Source organism: Scyliorhinus torazame, chromosome 13, assembly GCF_047496885.1.
Source record: "Scyliorhinus torazame isolate Kashiwa2021f chromosome 13, sScyTor2.1, whole genome shotgun sequence".
NCBI classification, from domain to species: domain Eukaryota; kingdom Metazoa; phylum Chordata; class Chondrichthyes; order Carcharhiniformes; family Scyliorhinidae; genus Scyliorhinus; species Scyliorhinus torazame.
This window is the reverse complement of record NC_092719.1, coordinates 85,003,057-85,020,848: the sequence shown is the minus strand read 5'-3', so window position 1 is coordinate 85,020,848 and position 17,792 is coordinate 85,003,057. Positions and strand designations below refer to the sequence as shown.

The 17,792-nt window shown below is 48.0% G+C and overlaps 1 protein-coding gene across 1 annotated transcript in view; it reads left to right on the top strand.

The window, feature by feature from the left end:
* Positions 1-17,792, top strand: part of lta4h (leukotriene A4 hydrolase) — a 98,458-nt gene that overhangs the window by 30,712 nt on the left and 49,954 nt on the right. Inside the window, exon 10 of the mRNA XM_072471931.1 lies at positions 5,208-5,278. Within this exon, the coding sequence (XP_072328032.1) occupies positions 5,208-5,278 (71 nt within the window). The remainder of the gene's footprint in view (positions 1-5,207; positions 5,279-17,792) is intronic.

The window sequence follows — 17,792 nt, the reverse complement described above, 5'->3', positions numbered from 1 at the left end:
TGTTTGATTTGTCCTCCGGCTGGATTTCTTCTGAATCCTCATCAAATGTGCACACTATGATATCTTGTGTGGATCTGTACCCATTTCCTGGGACATAGTCGCTCAACTAAGTTCAGGGATTCATATGCATCTGTTCCCAAGATGGGCTAAATTTTCATGTCCACAATCTAAAACAGTGACGTGTATGTTATGTCATGCATGGAGAGCTCAAATTCACATTCACCGAAAGTTCTCCATCTTTTTTTGTACCGTAATGTACCGGCAGTCCTGGCCGATCAGTGACTTTCAGCTACATGTTCAGCTTGTGCAAGGCAGACTGACAGAGGAGGTTGGCCCTCATTATGATGCGACCTTGACATTAAAACGTGTTATTTAGGAACACCCATTGTTTTCCATGTTTTTTGAAATTGTGTCTTCATCTTTTATGGTCGGACTCTTCTGGTCCTTGTTTGCAATGAGACCGATGAAGAACTGTTTGTCCGGAGGTACCTCATCAATCACATTTACTGATCTCTATGGTCCATTGTAGGACGTGCAAAACACTTTCGCAAAATGCCCTACATGGTCGCACCTGGAACAGACTTTTCCAAAGGCTGGACATTGCCGTGGGCCATGTTGATTGCCACACTTTGGACAAAAGATTGCGGCTCCTGGCAGCTGTTTAAAATGGCCGCCCGCACTGAGACCACGTTTCTTCATGACTTGCTCTCCGCGCTAATGACGCTGGTGTTGTCCTCTATTTTGGCGCCAAATTGCTTTGAGCTGAGTGCGATGTTTTGCTGTGCAACCATCTCACTCGCAAGGCACATCTTAATATGGCTTTCTGACTGAAGCTCTTCTTTCTGGGTACACTTACTAAATGTGTCACATTCATGTGCTTTAAAACATAGAACATTACAGCGCAGTTCAGGCCCTTCGGCCCTCGATGTTGCGCCGACCTGTGAAACCACGCTAAAGCCCATCTACACTATTCCCTTATCGTCTATGTCTATCCAATGACCATTTGAATGCCCTTAGTGTTGGCGAGTCCACTACTGTTGCAGGCAGGGCATTCCACGCCCGTACTACTTTCTGAGTAAAGAACCCACCTCTGACATCTGTCTTATATCTATCTCCCCTCAATTTAAAGCTAATTCCCCTCGTGCTAGACATCACCATCCGAGGAAAAAAGCTCTCACTGTCCACCCTAACCAATCCTCTGATCATCTTGTATGCCACAATTAAGTCACCTCTTAACCTTTTTTGTCTCTTAACAAAAACTGCCTCAAGTCCCTCAGCCTTTCCTCATAAGATCTTCCCTCCATACCAGGCAACATTCTGGTAAATCTCCTCTGCACCCTTTCCAATGCTTCCACATCCTTCCTATAATGCGGCGACCAGAATTGCACGCAATACTCCAAATGCGGCTGCACCAGAGTTTTGTACAGCTGCAACATGACCTCATGGCTCCGAAACTCAATCCCTCTACCAATAAAAGCTAACACACCGTACGCCTTCTTAACAACCCTCTCAACCTGGGTGGCAACTTTCAGGGATCTATGTACATGGACACTGAGATCTCTCTGCTCATCTACACTGCCAAGAATCTTACCATTAGCTCTGTCTTCCTGTTATTCCTTCCAAAATGAATCGCCTCATACTTTTCTGCATTAAACTCCGTTTGCCACGTCTCAGCCCAGCGCTGCAGCTTATCGATGTCCCTCTGTAACTTGTAACATCCTTCCGCACTGTCCACAACTCCACCGACTTTAGTGTCATCTGCAAATTTACTCACCCATCCTTCTACGCCCTCCTCCAGGTCATTTATAAAAATGACAAACAGCAGTGGCCCCAAAACAGATCCTTGTGGTACACCACTAGTAACTGGACTCCAGCCTGAACATTTCCCATCAACCACCACCCTTTGTCTTCTTCCAGCTAGCCAATTTCTGATCCAAACTGCTAAATCACCCTGAATCCCATGCCTCTGTATTTTCTGCAGTAGCCTACCGTGGGGAACCTTATCAAACGCTTTACTGAAATCAATATACACCACATCAACTGCTTTACCCTCATCCACCTGCTTGGTCACCTTCTCAAAGAACTCAATAAGGTTTGTGAGGCACGAACTACCCTTCACAAAACTGTGTTGACTATCTCTAATCAAATTGTTCCTTTCCAGATGATTATACATCCTGTCTCTTATAAATCTTTCCAAGATTTTGCCCACAACAGAAGTAAGGCTCACTGGTCTATAGTTACCGGGGTTGTCTGTACTCCCCTTCTTGAACATGGGGACAACATTTGCTATCCTCCAGTCTTCTGGCACTATTCCTGTAGACAAAGATGACTTAAAGATCAAAGCCAAAGGCTCAGCAATTTCCTCCGTAGCTTCCCAGAGAATCCTAGGATAAATCCCATCCGGCCCAGGGGACTTATCTATTTTCACACTTTCCAGAATTGCTAACACCTGCTCCTTATGAACCTCAAGCCCTTCTAGTCTAGTAGCCTGAATCTCAGTATTCTCCTCGACAACATTGTCTTTTTCCTGTGTGAAAACTGACGAAAAATATTCATTTAGCACCTCTCCCATCTCCTCGGACTCCAAGCACAACTTCCCGCTACTGTCCTTGACTGGCCCTACTCTTACCCTAGTCATTCGTTTATTCCTGACATATCTATGGAAAGCTTGAGGGTTATCCTTGATCCTACCTGCTAAAGACTTCTCATGTCCCCTTCTGGCTCTTCTTAGCTCTCTTTAGGTCCTTCCGAGCTAACTTGTAACTCTCGAGCACCCTAACTGAACCTTCATGTCTCATCTTTACATAAGCCTCCTTCTTCCTCTTGACAAGTGTTTCGACTGCTTTAGTAAACCACGGTTCCCTTGCTCGACCACTTCCTCCTTGCCAGACCGGTACATACTTATCAAGGACACGCAGTAGCTGTTCATTGAACAAGCTCCACATTTCCATTGTGCCCATCCCCTGCAGTTTTCCCCTCCATCCGATGCATCCTAAGTCTTGCCTCATCGCATCATAATTGCCTTTCCCCCAGATATAACTTGCCCTGCGGTATATACCTATCCCTTTCCATCACTTTAGTAAACGCAATGGAATTGTGGTCACTATCACCAAAGTGATCCTTATCCAAATCTAACACCTGTCCTGGTTCATTACCCAATACCAAATCCAATATGGCCTCACCTCTCGTTGGCCTATCTACATACTGTGTCAGGAAACCCTCCTGTACACATTGGACAAAAACTGACCCATCTAAAGTACTCGAACTATAGTGTTTCCAGTCAATATTTGTAAAGTTAAAGTCCCCCATGACAACTACCCTGTTGCTTTCGCTCCTATCCAGAATCATCTTTGCAATCCTTTCCTCTACATCTCTGGAACTTTCCGGTGGCCTATAGAAAACCCCGAACAGGGTGACCTCTACTTTCCTGTTTCTAACCTCAGCCCATACTACCTCAGTAGACGAGTCCTCATCAAACGTCCTTTCTGCCACCGTAATACTGTCCTTGACTAACAATGCCACCCCTCCCCCGAGCTTACTGAAATATCTAAACCCCGGCACCTGCAACAACCATTCCTGTCCCTGCTCTATCCATGTCTCCAAAATGGCCACAACATCAAAGTCCCAGGTACCAACCCATGCTGCAAGTTCACCCACCTTATTCCGGATGCTCCTGGCATTGAAGAAGACACACTTTAAACCACCTTCCTGCCTGCCGGTACACTCCTGCAACTTTGAAACCTTACTCATGACCTCACTACTCTCAACCTCCTGTATACTGGAGCTACAATTCAGGTTCCCAAGCCCCTGCTGAACTAGTTTAAACCCTCCTGAAGAGCATTAGCAAATTTCCCCCCCCAGGATATTGGTACCCCTCTGGTCCAGGTGTAGACCATCCTGTTTGTAGAGGTCCCACCGACCCCAGAATGAGTCCCAATTATCCAGCAATCTGAAACCCTCCTGCACCATCCCTGTAGCCACGTGTTCAACTCCTCTCTCTCCCTATCCCTCGTCTCGTTATCACGTGGCACAGGTAACAACCCAGAGATAATAACTCTGTTTGTCCTAGATCTAAGTTTCCACCCTAACTCCCTGAATTCCTGCCTTACATCCCTATCCCTATGTCGTTGGTACCTATGTGGACCAGACTTGGGGTTGCTCCTCCCCCTAAAGGATCCTGAAAACACGGCATGCTTGCCTTCATTGGGGCATTGAGTATAAAAATTGGCAAGTCATGTTGCAGCTGTATAGAACCTTAGTTAGGCCACACTTTGAGTATAGTGTTCAATTCTGGTCGCCACACTACCAGAAGGATGTGGAGGCTTTAGAGAGGGTGCAGAAGAGATTTACCAGAATGTTGCCTGGTATGGAGGGCATTAGCTATGAGGAGCGGTTGAATAGACTCGGTTTGTTCTCACTGGAACGAAGGAGGTTGAGGGGCGACCTGATAGAGGTCTACAAAATTATGAGGGGCATAGACAGAGTGGATAGTCAGAGACTTTTTCCCAGGATAGAGGAGTCAATTACTAGGGGGCATAGGTTTAGGGTTCGAGGGGCAAGGTTTAGAGGAGATGTCAGAGGCAAGGTTTTTTTACACACCGGGTAGTGCGTGCCTGAAACTTGCTGCCGGACGAGGTGGTGGAAGCAGGGATGATAGTGACGTTTAAGGGGCATCTTGACAAATACACGAATAGGATGGGAATTGAGTGAAGTGCAGAAGATTTTAGTTTAGAGGGGCGGCATGGGGGACCGAAGGGCCTGTTCCTGTGCTGTACTTTTCTTTGTTCTTTGTTTACTTTATTACCTGATTTCACTTGACTTGATTTAACTTTGCTTCCTGATTGCTAGTGTTCATCACTGACATCCAAGGAGCTACTTCCTCATAATACATTTTTCTAGTTCAATTGGTTTGTTCTGGTTGCCATATACTCTACCTTTGAGTATGATGTAATGCTCTTCTTTGCTTGCTATTTTCTGATTTAGTCCTGTTGAGATGTTTTTTGTTTTTTTAACAGTTGGACGTCAGTGATGTTTCATGAAGGCAGTTATTTGTGTCCAACTGCCATTGATTGCAGTTTGTTCAAAGTGCCATGAATGAAGAACCCTCCAGTTCTGCTAGTACAGCTGCTTTCATTCTAATGCACAAACATTAGTGATTAAATGTCAATGAGTTAAGTGATTGAACAGGAAAACATTTGCATTTGTAGGTAATCGCACACGAGATTTCCCACAGTTGGACAGGAAATCTGGTCACCAACAAAACCTGGGAGCATTTCTGGTATGTACATGAATAATGTTTGGAATTTCAGGAGCTGTACTTCTCTATTGTTTGAGCTTGGTTCTTATTCATTTGAAAGGTAAATGTCGGCAGAAATTATGCAATTTGCAAATTTTCAAAGTTCTCCCACCACGAATGGAGGGAACAATCGGCAAATATGGCAAATTGCCTGCCTGATGTCTGTTTTATTGAAACCAAAAGAGTGAAATTTCGGTCTTTTCATTCTGGATCAGACTCTGCCCACTTTGCCTTAACTGCCAACGAGGGAACATTCTATTAATGGCTTCAATTTAGAAATGAATGCAAATTAATTATTGTTAAAAATATCACCAAAGTAGCAATGGCAATGCAATCTAAGGAGGCAGTTGAGAAATCAGGAAAGTGATTGGATAAGATCCGTATGTGAATGGAATAATTGCAGATGAATGTAAAGTACAGTGTTGAGGAAAGAAAAAGATAAAACAATTCAGTATTCAAATAGTTTGGTAGTACAAAATTTGTGTTGCTGAGAAAAGTCATTTTGCCAAAACATTTGGTCTTGTGCTCATCAGGACAATCGCAAAAATATCAATGTCGGGAAACAACAACTTTGTACTGTATGAGAAGAGAGCGCTGATTGGTTGGCAATTGGACTCTGGTAGAGATGTTGCTATGGGGAATGCACCAGTTGAGGTGACTGACAGTTGACTGCCAAGCATTATTCAAAATTTGAAATGGGCAGCTTGATTACGGTCCAGGTTTTGCCCTGAGGAATGCACCAGCAAATGGCTATCACTTACTAGCTGAAACAGGTGCAGTGTGTGTATGTTTTCTTTCTGTTTGCAAAGCAAAGGGCCTTGTATATTAATATATGCAGCTCTCGGTACACACATGCCACACTGTAATTCCGACTACCTTCAATTGGTTGTCGGTGTACGTTTTAGAGCACTGAGGATTGTTTTTCAAATTTTGTCAAATTGCGGAATCTTATCAAATGTTGGGCACTTACGTTTTGCAAGCACAGGCTTGTTAGGTACATGTATCTTGCCCATTTGTGAACAGTAGAAGGGACATTCTGTTGATGTGATCTGCTTGTCTTATATACGACCTACATTCTTGGCATCACACTGGCAGTGAAATTCATATACCACATTATTCTTCGTGTGATAGGCAGAATGTCATTTTTGCTTGACACCAGTATCTTGTTAGTGGTGAATACTAGCATTAGAACATGGAAAATACAGTGCAGAAGGAGGCCATTCGGCCCATCATGTCTGCACCGACCCACTTAAGCCCTCACTTCCACCCTATCCCCGGAATCAATAACCCCTCCTAACCTCTTTGGTCACTAAGGGCAATTTATCCTGCACCTAACCTGCACGTCTTTGGACTGTGGGAAGAAACCGGAGCACCCAGAGAAAACCCAAGCAGACACGGGGACTACGTGCAGGCTCCGCACAGACAGTGACCCAGCGGGGAATCGAACCTGGAACCCTGGCGCAGTGCTGTTCACTTGTGCTACCGTGCTGAATAGTAGCAATGTGAAACAACTCGGTTCACCTGTTGCTCAAATTGTTGAGATACCTTGCCCTTCCAGGATAATTTGAGGTAGACTGGGCACTTCTCAGGGCCAAAAGTGATGGCCTTGGGCCCATTCATGAGTTTGTGCGAAATGATTTGATCAGGGTAGCCATTGTCCTGCACTATTTCAGCATCAAGCTTGCATGATGAATAAATAGCTCGGCCCTATTTGCAAGGTTGCCGATGAGGCTAGTCTAGTAGCATGTGGAACTGTAAGAATCAAGGAGATAGAATTCCAATGTATACATTGACTCGTAAATGTAGGGTTATCATAGACCGAGAATCCTCAGGCAGTTTTCTCAACTAGCACATCAAGGAAAAGAAATTAATTTCACTGCTCCATTTCTGCTAAACATGATAAGTGATGGCCATTTGCTGGTTTATTCTTCAAGGCAATGCCTTGTGATCCCAGCTGATGATCTGATGGCCAAGTTAGTTCCCAGGGTAGAACCTGGCTTGATAGATCCTAGCTTTTATTTTTTGTATAGAAAAGTGGAGGGTGGCTACTGGAAAGTGTCAAAGGCTGCAGATGTATTTTTAACAAAAAAATAAGACATTTATTAAGTAAGAAAAGATTAACTATAATACACTACTCCTTCACCCTAGCTATACCTTTACAGATATATACAGAATTGTAAAAATAACACCAGTTACAAAAATCTATCTTTTACTCTATGTTCATAGTAAGTATATAGTCCACGTCCTCCAAGGAGGTATACCACGAGCCCGGTGGTGGTGGCGGCCCTCAAAATCTGGGAGCAGTGGAGGCAGCATAGGGAGGAAGTTGGGGCCTCGGCGTGGACCCCATTACGGGGGAACCACCGGTTCGTCCCAGGAAGAACATGTAGAGGGTTTTCGGGGTGGCACAGGGCACGGATACGAAAGTTGGGGGACCTGTTTGTGGACGGGAAGTTCGCGAGCTTGGGTGAGCTGGAGGAGAAGTACGGGCTCCCCCCCCGGGGAACACCTTCCGGTACTTACAGGTAAGGGCGTTTGCCAGACGGCAGGTGGTGGAATTCCCGCGGCTGCTGCCACACACAGTACAGGACAGGGTGCTCTCGGGGGGGGGAGATCTCGGAAACTTACCAGGTGATGCAGGAGGAGGAGGAGGCCTCGGTGGTGGAGTTGAAAGGTCAGTGGGAGGAGGAGTTGGGAGAGGAGATCGAAGAGGGGATGTGGGCAGATGCCCTAGGGAGGGTGAACTCTTCCTCTTCGTGCGCGAGGCTCAGCCTCATACAGTTTAAGGTGCTGCACAGGGCACACATGACCGGGACAAGGATGAGCCGGTTCTTTGGGGGTGAGGACAGGTGTGTTAGGTGCTCAGGGAGCTCAGCAAATCACACCCATATGTTCTGGGCATGCCCAGTGCTCGAGGAATTTTGGAAGGGCGTAGCGAGGACGGTGTCGAGGGTGGTAGGATCCAGGGTCAAACCAGGCTGGGGGCTCGCAATATTTGGGGTGGCAGAGGAGCCGGGTGTGTAGGAGGCGAAAGAGGCCGGAATTCTGGCCTTTGCGTCCCTGGTAGCCCGGCGAAGGATTCTCCTTCAGTGGAAAGATGCGAGGCCCCCAAGCATGGAATCCTGGATCAGCGATATGGCATGATTCATTAAATTGGAGAGGGTGAAATTCGCCTTGAGAGGGTCGGTACAAGGGTTCTTAGACTTTCTGGCAACCGTTCTTAGACTTTCTGGCAGAACGATAGACATTGGTCAATGGCAGCAGCAGCTCGGGGGTGGGGGGGGGGTTACTTTATTTTTGTTTATGTTATTTACACTGGAGGGTCTGAGGGGGTGTATACACCTGTTGTCTTAAGTCGGGGAGTTAATGTTAATTTATTATTTATGTACAGGGGGTGGGGGGGAAGGGTTTGGGGGTTGCTTTTTTAGATTGTGTTATGTATGGTTTGTATGATTGTGTTTTGTATGTCATGGTTGGTGTTGTCCTGGAAGAGGCATCAGGGGTCATCGTAAACGTGTGCGCTCCCAACTGGGATGATCGGAATTTATAAAGAAAATGATTGCTGAAATCCCTGACAGACTCACACCGACTCATTATGGTAGGGGACTTTGACTACGTTCAGGACCCACAGACAGACAAATCCAGCCCCAAAGCAGGGAAACTATCAAACATGACGAAAGAGTTGAGCAACTTCATGGAGCAGATGGGGCAATGGACCAATGGAGGTGCATGCACCCAAGGGAGAGGGAGTTCTCCTTCTCCCAAGTTCACTGAGTCTACACCAGGATCGACTTCTTCATAGTGGGGAAAGCGGTGCTTCCAGGGATAGGGGCAGCAGAGTATTCCGCAATCGTAATCTTCGACCACGCTCCATACTACATGGATGTGAAGTTGGAAGCAGGCCAGGCACAATGGCCCCCCCCCCCATTCCCATGGAGGCTGGATACGGCCCTCCATGCTAATAAGGTATTCTGCAAACAGATATCACAAGCCATAGATGGGTATACAAACAACAAAGAAAAATTACAGCACAGGAACAGGCCCTTCGGCCCTCCAAGCCTGTGCCGATCCAGATCCTCTAACTAAAACCGTTGCTTATTTTCTAAGGATCTGTATCCCTCTGCTGCCTGCCCATTCATGTATCTGTCTAGATACATCTTAAATGACGCTATCGTGCCTGCCTCTACCACCTCCGCCGGCAATAGCGTTCCAGGCACCCACCACCCTCAGCGTAAAGAACTTTCCACGCATATCTCCCTTAAACGTTTCCCCTCTCACCTTGGAACTCGTGACCCCTAGTAATTGAGTCCCCCACTCTGGGGGGAAAAAGATTCTTGCTATCCACCCTGTCTATATCTCTCATGATTTTGTAGACCTCAGTGAGGTCCCCCCTCAAACTCCATCTTTCTAATGAAAATAATCCTAATCTACTCAACCTCTCTTCATAGCTAGTGCCCTCCATACCAGGCAACATCCTGGTGAACCTCCTCTGCACCTTCTCCAAAGCATCACATCCTTTTGGTAATGTGGTGACCAGAACTGTATGCAGTATTCCAAATCTGGCCGAACCAAAGTCTTATACAACTGTAACATGACCTGCCAACTCTTGTACTCAATACCCCTTCCGATGAAGGAAAGCATGCCGTATGCCTTCTTGACCACTCTATCGACCTGCGCAGCCACCTTCAGGGTACAATGGACCTGAACACCCAGATCTCTCTCTACATCAATTTTTCCCACGGCTTTTTCATTTACCGTATAGATCACTCTTGAATTGGATCTTCCAAAATGCATCACCTCGCATTTGCCCGGATTGAACTCCATCTGCCATTTCTCCTCCCAACTCTCCAATCTATCTATATTCTGCTGTATTCTGACAGTCCCCTTCACCAATCTTAGTGTCATCTGCAAACTTGCTAATCAGACCACCTACACCTTTCTCCAGATCATTTATGTATATCACAAACAACAGTGGTCCCAGCACGGATCCCTGTGGAACACCACTGGTCACCTTTCTCCATTTTGAGAAACTCCCTTCCACGACTACTCTCTGTCTCCTGTTGCCCAGCCAGTTCTTTATCCATCTAGCTAGTACACCCTGGACCCCATGAGACTTCACTTTCTCCATCAGCCTACCATGGGGAACCTTTTCAAATGCCTTACTGAAGTCGATGTATATGACATCTACAGCCCTTCCCTCGTCAATCAACTTTGTCACTTCCTCAAATAATTCTATTAAGTTGGTAAGACATGACCTTCCCTGCACGAAACCATGTTGCCTGTCACTGATAAGCCCATTTTCTTCCAAATGGGAATAGATCCTATCCCTCAGTATCTTCTCCAGCAGCTTCCCTACCACTGACGTCAGGCTCACCGGTCTAGAATTACCTGGATTATCCCTGCAACCCTTCTTAAACAAGGGGACAACATTAGCAATTCTCCAGTCCTCCGGTACCTCACCCATGTTCAAGGATGCTGCAAAGATATCTGTTAAGGCCCCAGCTATTTTCTCTCTCTCACTTCCCTCAGTAACCTGGGGTAGATTGCATCCGGACCTGGGGACTTGTCCACCTTAATGTCTTCTAGGATACCCAACACATCCTCCAGCCTTTGGTCCTTAACCGTCTTTATTGTCGTGAAGGCTGTCCTCTTGTTTAGCAGTATGGCCACCCCCCCGAGTTCTCATCTCGTAGCACGATTGGTAAATCTGTCCCTCCCAGCTCTGTCTTCCCCTCAGGTGTGTTGCTTGCAGGAGGATAACATTGGTCCTCGTGCTTTTCATCTAGGCGAAAACTCTGGATCTTTTCACCGGGCCGTTAAGTCCCCTGATATTCCAGGTGACTATCCTTTTTTTTAAAGTTTAAAAATAAACAATTAAGAGTCAATTTAGTGTGGCCAATCCACCTACCCTGCACATTTTTTGGTTGTTGGAGTGAGAACAACACAGACACTGGAAGAATGTGCAAACTCCACAAGGACAGTGACCCGGGGCCGGGATCAAACCCGGGTCCTTGGCACCGTGAGGCAGCAGTACTACCCACTGTCCCGCCCTTATAGGTGACTCTCCTGATTTGGGGCTGGGGGGGGTGAGAGTTCTGTTGTCTCTCTTTTCTCCTCCTTCGCCCCCCCCCCCTTACATCCCTTGTGGTTCGCCCCAGCACTCCAGGGTTTCCCTTTTTCTAGAGGCTCTCCAAGATAGCCGTCCTTGCCATCTACCCCATGTGGATGCGTCCCTACACTCCAGGGTTTCCCTTTGTGGGTCCTCCGAGATGACCATTCTTGGTGTTCTTATTTCCGCTGTTGCCTGTCGAAGCCAGCATTCAAACTCCCCCACCCCAATTCTAACTGTCTATTTCTAGGATGAATATGTAGTCCCGTCCCAAATCTGTACTTTTCCCTTAATTCCAATGTTGATTTCTTCCAATAAGGTTTCTGCTCCTGCCACAGTACTGAAACAAACATTTTCAGAATCGCAAATGAGATTCTGTTGAACTATCCTCCATGCTCAACCTGTTTGCAGTGTCTGACTGACACTGTTGAACACACCATCCTTCTCCTGTGATTCTCCTGCATTGCCCAGTAGGGTGGGACTGCATTCGCCTGATTTTGTTCCCACATATCCAGTGGTAGCCAGGAAATCACCTGCAGTGTGTTTCTTCCTTGTGTGCTGTTATCTCTGGATCTAACCTTGGTCCCCTCCTATTTCTCATCTACATGCAGACACTCGATGATGTCAACTGAACATGGAATGTCAGGTTCCACTTTTGCGCTGCAGTTCCCAGCTGTACATCACCCCTCTCTTCACCACCTCAATGTCGGATTTGTTACGCTCGTCTGAGCAGAAAGTTCCCTCAACCAAGAATTGGGAAGGTCAAAGCGGTTGGCTTTGTTCTCTGCTGCAGACTTAGTTCCCTAGTCACCGACTGACTCCCCCTTCTCTGGCAAATGTCTGGGGGTGAAATAGATTGCTCCCAACTTTGGCGCTTTGCGTTTCCTTCTGATCACATGTCTGCTACCATAATCAAAACTGTTGCTTACACCTCTAACATTCCCTGATTTCCATGCATCTCTGCTTGTTTGCTGCTGAAATCCTGATCCATGTCCTTGTTATCTCTAAATTTTACTATTGCAGTTCCCCTGACAGGTCTTCTATCTTCCATCCTATGTAAATTTGAGCTTATACAAAACTCTGCCTGTATCCAAGATCCCTCAAGATCCCATTGGCTAAAAGATATCGCACAAGTACACCAAGTTGTCAAAAAGGCTAGTGCAACAGTGGCCTTTATCTCAAGGTGATGGGAAAAAGTAATGTATCAGTTGTACAGGGCTTTGGTCAGACATCATATGGCGTACTGTGTTCAGTTTTAGCTACTGAAACTTTTGAGCGGCACGGTAACACAGCGGTTAGCACTGTTGCTTCACAGCACCAGGATCCCAGGTTCGATTCCCGGCTTGGGTCACTGTCTGTGCGGAGTCTGAACACTCTCCCCATGTCTGCATGGGTTTCCTCCGGGTGCTCCAGTTTCCTCCCACAAGTCCCGAAAGACGTGCTGTCAGGTGAATTGGACATTCTGAATTCTCCCTCCCGAACAGGCACCGGAATGTGGCGACTAGGGGGTTTTCATTGCAGTGTTAATGTCAGCCTACTTGTGACAATAAAGATTATAAACAATACTTTGGTGCTGAGAGGATACGACACAGATTTGGCCAGATACCAGATTAAAAGGGTTGAATAACCAGGACAGCTGGCATAAAGTTGGTTTATATTCTCTTGTGTTTAAATGATTAAGGAGTGATCTATTGGGAACGTTAAAAGGAATTTCACAGGATAAATACAATTTTCTTTGGCGGATCCAGCATAAAAGGACATAATAAAATTAGGGTTAACTCTTTAACTGCCAAACTGGGAAGCTCTTTTTCACAGAAAAGGCAGTGGAGGTTTGGAACTTGAACCCAGACGGCTTTGGAAGCTTTTGTTGGTGTCGATGTAATTTTGAAGGCGATTGAGGTGTTTTTATTTTTTCAGTGTCAAGGGATATGGAATAGCCTCTTTTTAAAAAAAAAAAATAAAAAAATATTTTATTCAACTTTTTCGGCCAAACAAAACAGTACAAAGGTTTTTCCCCTTTTTACAACAGCAAAACAATATAAATAACCGTGACCGTATTTTAACAAATAAATAAATAATATATAAACTAAATGGCAACTGCCATAACAAAAATAATAGCTCTCCCAAATAATAAAATCAGCAATTCAATATACATAACCAAGTACAATCTTTACAAAAACACCCCTGAGGACCCACCTGAGCCCTCCCCCCTGGGTTGCTGCTGTTACCTTCCCATTTCCTTTATTGTTCTGCGAGGTAGTCAAGGAACGGTTGCCACGGCCTGGTGAACCCCTGAGCCGAACCCCTTAGTGCAAACTTTATCCCTTCCAGTTTTATAAACCCTGCCATGTCGTTTATCCAGGTCTCCACGCCCGGAGGCTTGGCTTCCTTCCACATAAGCAGTATCCTTCATCGGGCTACTAGGGACGCAAAGGCCAAAACATCAGCCTCTCTCGCCTCCTGCACTCCCGGCTCTTCTGCAACCCCGAATATAGCCAGCCCCCAGCCTGGCTCGACCCGGACCCCCACCACCTTTGAAAGCACCTTCGCCACCCCCACCCAGAACCCCTGCAGCGCCGGGCATGACCAAAACATGTGGGTGTGGTTTGCTGGGCTTCTCGAGCATCTCCCACATCTATCCTCTACCCCGAAAAATTTACTGAGCCTTGCTCCGGTCATATGTGCCCTGTGCAAAACCTTAAATTGTATCAGGCTGAGCCTGGCGCACGAGGACAAAGAGTTTACCCTACGTAGGGCATCTGCCCACAGCCCCTCTTCAATCTCTTTCCCCCAGCTCTTCCTCCCATTTTCCCTTCAGCTCATCCACCATGTTCTCCCCCTCGTCTCTCATTTCCCTGTATATATCTGACACCCTACCATCCCCCACCCATGTCCCTGAGATCACTCTATCCTGAATCTCCTGCGTCGGGAGCTGCGGGAATTCCCTCACCTGTTGCCTCGCAAAAGCACTCAGTTGCATGTATCGAAATTCATTCCCTTGGGGCAACCCATATTTTTCCGTCAGCGCTCCCAGACTCACAAACGTCCCGTCCAGGAACAGATCCCTCAGTTGCACAATCCCAGCTCTCTGCCGTGCTCCAAATCCCCCATCTGTTCTCCCCGGGACAAACCTATGATTATTTCCTATCGGGGACTGCACTGAGGCTCCCGTCATTCCCCTATGCCGTCTCCACTGTCCCCAAATTTTCAGTGTTGCCACCACCACTGGACTTGTGGTGTATTTCTTCGGGGAAAACGGCAGCGGTGCCGTCACCAGTGCTTGTAGGCTGGTTCCTATGCAGGACGCCATCTCCAATCTCTTCCACGCCGCTCCCTCCCCTTCTCCCATCCACTTACACACCATTGAAATATTGGCGGCCCACTAGTACTCACTTAAGCTCGGTAGTGCCAGTCCCCCCCCTCTCCCTGCTACGCTGCAAGAACCCCCTCCTCACTCTCGGGGTCTTCCCAGCCCACACAAAACTCATGACGCTTTTCTCGATCTTCTTGAAACAAGCCTTCGTGACCATCACCGGGAGGCACTGAAACACAAAAAGGAATCTCGGGAGGACTACCATTTTGACCGCCTGCACCCTCCCCACCAGTGACAGGGGCACCATGTCCCATCTCTTAAAATCCTCCTCCATCTGTTCCACCAATCGTGTTAAATTAAGCCTATGTAAGGTTCCCCAACTCCTGGCTATCTGGATCCCCAAGTACCGGAATTCCCTTGTTACCCTCCTCAGCGGTAAATCCTCTATTCCCCTGCTCTGCTCCCCCGGATGCACCACAAACAATTCACTCTTCCCCATGTTCAATTTGTACCCCGAGAATTCCCCAAACTCCCCGAGCGTCTGCATTATCTCAGGCATCCCCTCCACCGGGTCCGCAACATACAGCAGTAAATCATCTGCATACAATGATACCTGGTGTTCTTCTCCTCCCCTGAGTACTCCCCTCCACTTCCTGGAGCCCCTCAGTGCTATGGCCAGGGGCTCAATTACCAATGCAAACAGTAACGGAGACAGGGGACACCCCTGCCTCGTCCCTCTATAAAGACGGAAGTAGTCAGACCTCTGCCTGTTCGTGATCACACTTGCCACCGGGGCCCTATACAGCAGCTGTACCCATCCAATGAACCCTTCAACAAAACCAAATCTCCTCAACACTTTCCACAGGTAGTCCCACTCCACCCTGTCAAATGCTTTTTCGGCATCCATCGCCACCACTATCTCCGCCTTCCCCTCTGGTGGGGGCATCATCATCACCCCTAGCAGCCTCCGTATGTTCGTGTTCAGCTGTCTCCCCTTAACGAACCCAGTTTGATCCTCATGGACCACCCCTGGGGCACAATCCTCTATCCTCGTCGCCATTACCTTGGCCAAGAGCTTAGCATCTACATTCAAAAGGGAAATGGGCCTGTAGGACCCACACTGCAGCGGGTCTTTATCCTTCTTCAAAAGTAACGATATTGTCGCCTCCAACATAGTCGGGGGCAACTTCCCCCTTTCCCTGGCCTCATTAAAGGTTCTCGTCAAAAGCGGGGCCAGTAGGTCTATATATTTCTTATAAAATTCCACCGGGAACCCATCCGGTCCCAGGGCCTTCCCCGCCTGCATGCTCCCAATCCCCTTTACCACCTCCTCCACATCAATCTGTGCTCCCAGACCCGCCCTCTCCTGCTCCTCCACCTTCGGGAATTCCAGCTGATCCAGGAAATGCATCATTCCCTCCTTCCCTTCCGGGGGCTGAGCCTTATACAACCTCTCATAGAATGTCTTAAACACCCCATTCACTCTCTCCGCTCCCCGTTCCATCTCTCCCTCCTCATCCCTCACCCCACCTATCTTCCTCGCCGCACCCCTCTTCCTCAATTGTTGGGCCAGTAACCGACTCGCCTTCTCTCCATACTCATACTGCACTCCCTGTGCCCTCCTCCACTGTGCCTCTGCCTTACCCGTGGTCAGCAGGTCAAATTCCACATGTAACCTTTGTCTTCCCCTGTACAGTCCCTCCTCCGGTGCCTCTGCATATTGCCTGTCCACCCTCAGAAGTTCTCTCAGCAATCGCTCCCTTTCTTTACTCTCTTGCTTCCCTTTATGTGCCCTTATGGATATCAGTTCCCCTCTGACCACCGCCTTCAACGCCTCCCAGACCACTCCCACCTGAACCTCTCCATTGTCATTAAGCTCCAAGTACCTTTCGATACACCCCCCTCACCCTTAGACCTATCCCCTCATCCGCCAACAGGCCCATATCCATTCTCCAGAGTGGGTGCTGTTCCTTTTCCTCTCCTACCTCCAGATCTACCCAGTGTGGAGCGTGGTCCGAGATGGCTATGGCCATGTACTCCGTCCCTGTCACCTTCGGAATCAGTGCCCTTCCCAGGACAAAAAAGTCTATCCGTGAATATACCTTGTGAACATGGGAGAAGAATGAGAACTCCTTACTCCTAGGTCTGATAAATCTCCAAGGGTCTACTCCTCCCATCTGCTCCATGAAGTCCTTAAGCACCTTGGCCGCTGCCGGCCTCCTCCCGGTCCTGGACCTCAACCGGTCCAGCCCTGGATCAAGCACTGTATTGAAATCTCCCCCCATTACCAACTTTCCCGCCTCCAGGTCCGGGATACGCCCCAACATACGCCTCATAAAGTTTGCATCATCCCAGTTCAGGGCGTATACGTTCACCAGAACCACCGCCTCCCCTTGCAGTCTGCCACTCACCATCACGTATCTACCCCCACTGTCCGCCACTATGGTCTTTGCCTCAAACAGTACCCGTTTCCCCACTAAAATAGCCACCCCCCATTCTTCGCATCCAAACCCGAATGAAACACCTGTCCCACCCATCCTTTACGTAGTCTGACCTGATCTGTCAATTTCAGGTGCGTCTCCTGCAACATAACCACATCTGCCTTTAATTTCTTTAGGTGTGCGAGTACCCGCGCCCTTTTAATCGGCCCATTCAGCCCTCTCACGTTCCACGTGATCAACCGGGTTGGGGGGCTCTTTACCCCCCCCCCCTTGTCGACTAGCCATCTCCTTTTTTACCCCAGCTCCTCACCCGGTTCCCACGTACCCGTATCTCCCACCGACGGTGTCCTCCCGCCTCGACCACCCCGCCCCATAACAGCTCCCCCCTCCCCTTAGCAGCAGCAACCCAGTTAGCTCCCTCCCCTAGATCCCCCTCTAGCGTAATTACACCCCCCATGTTGTTCCCAGAAGTCAGCGAACTCTGGCTGACCTCGGCTTCCCCGTTTGCCCTCGGCCTCTCACTGTGCGAGGCCCCCACCTTCCTGCGTCCCTGTTCCCGCCATAATTACCATAGCGCGGGAACGAGGCCCGCGTTTCCCACTCAGCCCCGCTTTCCTACCCACCGGCGCCCAC